Raw genomic sequence first — 5,778 nt, 5'->3', positions numbered from 1 at the left:
TTCTGGCTTAAGGGTTAGGAGACTAGCTTAGGATCCGAGTATAGCGTTCAGTCAATAAGCCTTATCAGAGGTACTCCACTAAGTATTGGTCTCCAGATGGAACACTTCGAATTTATTCTTACTTTCTGTCTATGACCTACTAGGAAATCTTCAAGCCATTTTAGAAGATGTCCGACAATGCCCAGATTTTCCAGCTTCAAGAGCAGTCTATTTGTCGGTAGCTTCTCAAAAACCTTACTGATGTCTATGTAGACAATGCCCACTGAATTTCCGTTGTCTAGCGCCTTTATTCATTGGACCCTTGGTATGAGGAGATTTGTTGTACAAGATAAACCCTTTTCTAAAACCATGTTGTTTGCTGTTTAACAGGTTATTGGTTTCCATAAATGTCATTATGGTCTGTTTGACTATTCTTTCCAATATTTTATCTACAACACTGGTGAGGCTGACAGGTCTGTAGTTCGATGGAAGTTGTCTTTGTCCCGTTTTATGTATGGGAGTGACGATTGCATCCTTCCAGTCCGTGGGTAGCACACCTTGGTCAAAGGACATATTGAATATTACAGTCAGTGGGACTACAATATATTGTGGAATATGGCTCAAGATTTCGGGGTGTAGTTCATCTGGTTCTGCTGTAATTTCCGTGTCTAAGGTGCTAGGGACTTCAAGTACATCTCTATCAAAGTCCATAGAGAGCAGTTGGTTTGTTGACTCTGTGTTTGGGTTTCGTTCTTTGTCTCAAAGAGGTTCCTGAATGAAAACTGTCCCAAAATAGGTAACGGTATCCTCTGCTTTCTCCTGATCTTCCTCTATCACCTCACATTCACTCCCTTCATTAATTGGGTTGGGAATCCAATCATGATAGTCTCTTAGGCTTCCTGACTACAGATCGAGCTAACTGAATTTCATATTTTCTCTGAGCTTCCCAGTTTCTTATTAAACACTTAATTATTACTGACGTGTATCGTTCCATAGTATATGCTGTGCCAAAGCTGATAGAAACATTTCAACATTTCTTCTTTTGTCTTAGTAAACGTCGAATATCCCTGCCTATCCAGCGATGGCCCTACTTCTTCTTTGGTACTGATCAGCGTATGTATGGTTGAGTTGCCCGAATATGTAACTACTTGAAATGAGTCTTTCGTGCCTTAAGGTAACCCTCGTGCTATTGATAGAAGAAACCAGAGAAGTAGTGAATAGGTCTTTATTTCGATCTTCGCGCATTCACAGTGGAGCGTGGGATTATCTGTTCAGACAAACAAAGGCTCTCAACATTCAATATAAGATAATAGGGAATATAACGCTTACAAAAAGTAAGGAAGTGAATGAATACCTGAATAATACTGTTTTAGCATATGCTTGGTTGTTTGGGGTCAACTCTTAACCAACCAACCTGAGCCGTTACATTAGCTTCCCCCTAGAATCGACTTCCGTAGGAACGTCGGTTCGATTAACCTATCTATCGAAAACACCTTAGTTCTATTTCTCATCCCAAGGCGAAATTATCAACTCGCTCACTATTTGACTTACAATCAGTTACGACTAACGCTTTCAACGATAGTCCATGGATGTCTCTTCATTTACTAGCTTGTCATCTTATTTTGTAGCATGTGATCTTTTCTACAACTACCGCTGACGGTTTGCTGCGTGCTTTCAAGAGAAAGTGTGAGAATGTGGAATAAGAATATCTGAGGAAGTGCCGCGTTTCTCAGGCCGAATGGCATGCGTACAAACTCGAATAAGCCAAAGGGTGTTGTAATAGCTGTCTTGAGGATATCTTCATCCGCCACTGGGATATTGTGATATGCCCTGACTAAGTCAATTTTAGTGAATATGTTCACACCCTGTAAACCGTTTGTGAAATCTTGGATATGCGGAATTGGGTACCTATCTGGTACGGTTTGACGGTTGAGGGCTCTGTAATCCCCGCACGGTCGCCAGTCACCTTCATTCTTCTTTGGGACCATATGCAAAGGGGATGCCCATTAACTATCAGAGGGACGGATAATACCCAGTTGTAACATATAATCAAACTCGGCCCTAGCGATTTTGAGCTTATCTGGTGCTAGTCTCCTGGGTTTTGCAAAAACCGGTGCACCTTCGGTTTTGATAGTGTGACTTACTTTTAGTTTGTCTTTAGAAGGCTGTGGGTTTGGTTTAGTTAAGTTTGGAAATTCTGCGAGTATATCTTGGAATTTCGCTGTTGTTACTGGAGGAGTTTGAATCAAGTTTAGAGAGCTGATGTGACTTTCTTTGCCTTTTGTGTAATACGAAGTTTCTTTTAGTGTTAATCGCCGTTTCTTGGTGTCAACTAGAAATTCGTATCTCTCTAGAAAGTCCATCCCCAGTATTGCCAGATCTAGGTCGGCTACCGTGAAAACCCAAGGGAATTGCCTCCTGAACCCCAAATCTAGGGTTAAGTTTTTTTGCCCAAATGTCGTAATTTTAGTTTTATTTGCAGCTTGAAGTGTAATTGATGATGTTTCTCGACTAATCTCAGTTTTATTTTGAGGGATGATGCTAAGAGCAGCGCCAGTATCCACCAAGAAATTCAAGCCAGAGTTTCTGTCTCTAACATAAAACAAGCGACTGTTTAGGCGCCCCTCCTCAGTCGTCGCGACCTGGGGAGGGGTTACTCGTTTCCCGCTGTCTTAGAATTATGCTTAGGCCAGGCGCATGGCTGCATGCACTTGGTTGAGTTGACACCAAACTTCCAGTGGTACCAACAAAACTGCCCAGGTTGTCTGGACATTTGTGACCTGTTTTGTGACTTGGATCGTGGTCGTTGTGGTGACCTGCTCCTGTTTCTATGACCCATTTGCATTCTGGTGACAGCCTCAGTGAGACTCTTAACACTCGCAATGAGTCCTTCTATGACGGGGTCTTTTGCTGATTCTACTTTTTGTGTGTGATTTATTGTGCCTGGTCCAGTTGGAGGACCTCTCTCCATTATTTTATCGGCTATACGCGCTAAATGAGATAATGAGGTTTCAGGATCTTGTGCATCCAAACAGTGTTGGACGTAGCATGGGAGAGCTTGTATCCATCCTTGTTTTAGGACTGCTTCACCCACTGTGTTATCACCCATTAACACTTGGAGGTGACGCAAAAACTGTGACGGAGACCGATCACCTAGTGTTTCACCTTGAAAAAGTCTTTGGATTCTTTGACTATCTGATAATGATAAACGGTTCATTATCTCTCGTCTTAAGATGGTGTATGGTTGTGGTGATGGTGGATCTAAAATCAAGTCACGGACTTCTTTGGCGACTGAAGGAGGAAGGATAGAACACAAGTCTCTATAGCGAATCCCTTCAGATTTGATATTGTGTCTCGTGAAATAATGCTCTAGTTGAGCAAACCACAACTCAGGATCACTACGATCAAATTCTGGAAGTCGGGATTTCGTAGTCATAACAGTGTCTATCTCCACTGGTGACAAATCCTCCAGATTATAGGTTTCTATTGAGTCTGACATGAGGTATGTGACAAATATAACAATAAAGTTAGCACGAAAAATGGTTACTATAACACGAATAACTTAAGATAATACGGAATAAACTAGTTATATACTCAACTTAGTTTACGGATCATCAGGTCTACTTTTACGATTAAGTAAACAAAAATTAATAACAGAAATGAGGTTAAGTTTGTGTTCAAAAAGGGCTCACCACTTTCGTGCCTTAAGGTAACCCTCGTGCTATTGATAGAAGAAACCAGAGAAGTAGTGAATAGGTCTTTATTTCGATCTTCGCGCATTCACAGTGGAGCGTGGGATTATCTGTTCAGACAAACAAAGGCTCTCAACATTCAATATAAGATAATAGGGAATATAACGCTTACAAAAAGTAAGGAAGTGAATGAATACCTGAATAATACTGTTTTAGCATATGCTTGGTTGTTTGGGGTCAACTCTTAACCAACCAACCTGAGCTGTTACAAGTCCATGCCTCTTGTACTGATGCACTTCAGGCAATTTCTCAGTTTTCAGCCGATGCTGAGTTCATTGGCCCCATATTTCCGTTCCATATATAAGGGCGGGCCGGCGCAACTGTTTGACAGGCGATCTCAGCCGTGAACTCAAATAATATGACTGCATGGTCACTTCTCCTTAGTGGTGGGAGGAAAGTCATCTGACCAACGTCATCACCGTGTGTGAAGACTAAATTCAAAAGAGAAGGGGAGCTTCTGAACTCATAGTTTCTTCCTTAGTTTCTTCCTTTCCTTCTTCAAAATCAATTCAAAATTCTTGCCAATTACACAGAACCTGATTTATTATTACTATTCTATTATTAATATTTTATTTTCCTTTTCTTTCCTTTCTCAAACATGGCAAACGTAATGCTAACATTATTGAAACTTATATATTATTGCATTTTCGAAGCAATCCGAAATGGTTTCTTCAAAACACTTATGTACCCATACGATGATTGTGAATAATACTAATATATTGTGGGATTTCTAATGTGTTGGAATAAAACTAATTCAATCAAGGTTTCTAACAGTTTGCCATTGAATGACGTTATCGATGACACTACTTCTAATTTACCCAGTTTATACAGGGTGTATTATAGTCACCTACCACACGGCTTTTACTCTTAGTACAACAGGACTTAAGTTTGCTTACGAGGAAGTCATCTACTACACATTCTAGACTGTCATGTGCTACAACTAATTCAATATCTTGTCGTATACATTTCAACCTGAAAAGCACCAGTTCACATGTCCCTGAATAATGTGCCACTGTCTCAACTGCTCGCATGGTTGGGGTAGTTTCCTTGCACGGAATACCTCCGCCTCCCCTCCGTTTCAATCCATCAGACCTACTGGATGTGAAACCAGTGAACTGAATTTAATTATCCAACAATTGTGATGTCAGTCATGTTTCTGAGACAACAATGGCATCCGGATTTTCCATGTTCACCACTGTCTCGAGCTCCGCCATTTTATTTTGTACGCTGTGAGCGTTTGTGTGGCACACCTTTAATTCCCCGGTGAACTTCCCCTTATCACCCACAGTGGTTTAGGGATCGTTTCGATCCGAAATTTTATAATGTGAGAACCCTTAACTACAGGGTCTTTTTCACCGCTTTCTCGGCGCTCATTTATTTCCACTTCTGCAGATCGTCTCTTAATGCGGTCGACCAGGCTGAAATCCTCACGGACGTATATTCCGGATCCAATCAGTTAGCGTGAGTTTCCCAGTATTAGGTTTCTTCCTTCAGCCGAAGTAAAGGTAACCCTCAAGAGGCGGTTTTTCTGAGTACGTTCAGAATCCACCGTCTGTCCTATTCTATAAAGCTTACAGATTATTACTCCAGAAAATGTTTCTGGTAGTGGCTTGCTTATTAAAGATTTAATGTGACCGAGGCCGTGCTCAAATTTGACCTTTGGTTCCCTTTCGGAAGATTCTCTTAACTTATGAAAAATGACTGATCTGTCAGCGAGGTCTGTCTTGACACACTTTGGAATTTCAGTTCCTGAAACCGTCCTGTCCTTGCAATCTGATTTCAATTACTCGTCAAACGCAGGGTTACGTTCCATTTTTTTTACTTTTTTTCTTAGGTGTGACTGTGAGCCACGCATTTACCTTATTATGTCTTTTGATCACTTCCTCTACACTGTTCGGACTTGGCTCCCACATAGTCTGTTATGCGTTGGTATGTGAATCCTGAACTGGAACCGTAGATACACATACCTTAGTGATGCCTATAATTTGTTTCTTCTCAGCCTGCTTTTTTTGTTTTTCCTTGTAACAATGCCTACATCTGTATGCTT

At 41.0% G+C, this 5,778-nt stretch overlaps 1 protein-coding gene across 1 annotated transcript; it reads right to left on the bottom strand.

Annotated features, from left to right (window-relative positions):
* Positions 1 to 2,632: 2,632 nt before the first annotated feature.
* On the bottom strand, positions 2,633 to 3,415 carry Smp_162950 (hypothetical protein; the record flags this gene model as incomplete). Its single annotated transcript, XM_018790233.1, has 1 exon — positions 2,633 to 3,415. One exon carries the CDS (start codon positions 3,413 to 3,415, stop codon positions 2,633 to 2,635), a length of 783 nt encoding a protein of 260 aa, XP_018655596.1.
* Between the last annotated feature and the right edge of the window lie 2,363 nt (positions 3,416 to 5,778).

Source organism: Schistosoma mansoni, chromosome W (genome assembly GCF_000237925.1).
Source record: "Schistosoma mansoni strain Puerto Rico chromosome W, complete genome".
NCBI lineage: Eukaryota > Metazoa > Platyhelminthes > Trematoda > Strigeidida > Schistosomatidae > Schistosoma > Schistosoma mansoni.
This window is presented reverse-complemented; position numbering and strand designations above follow the sequence as displayed.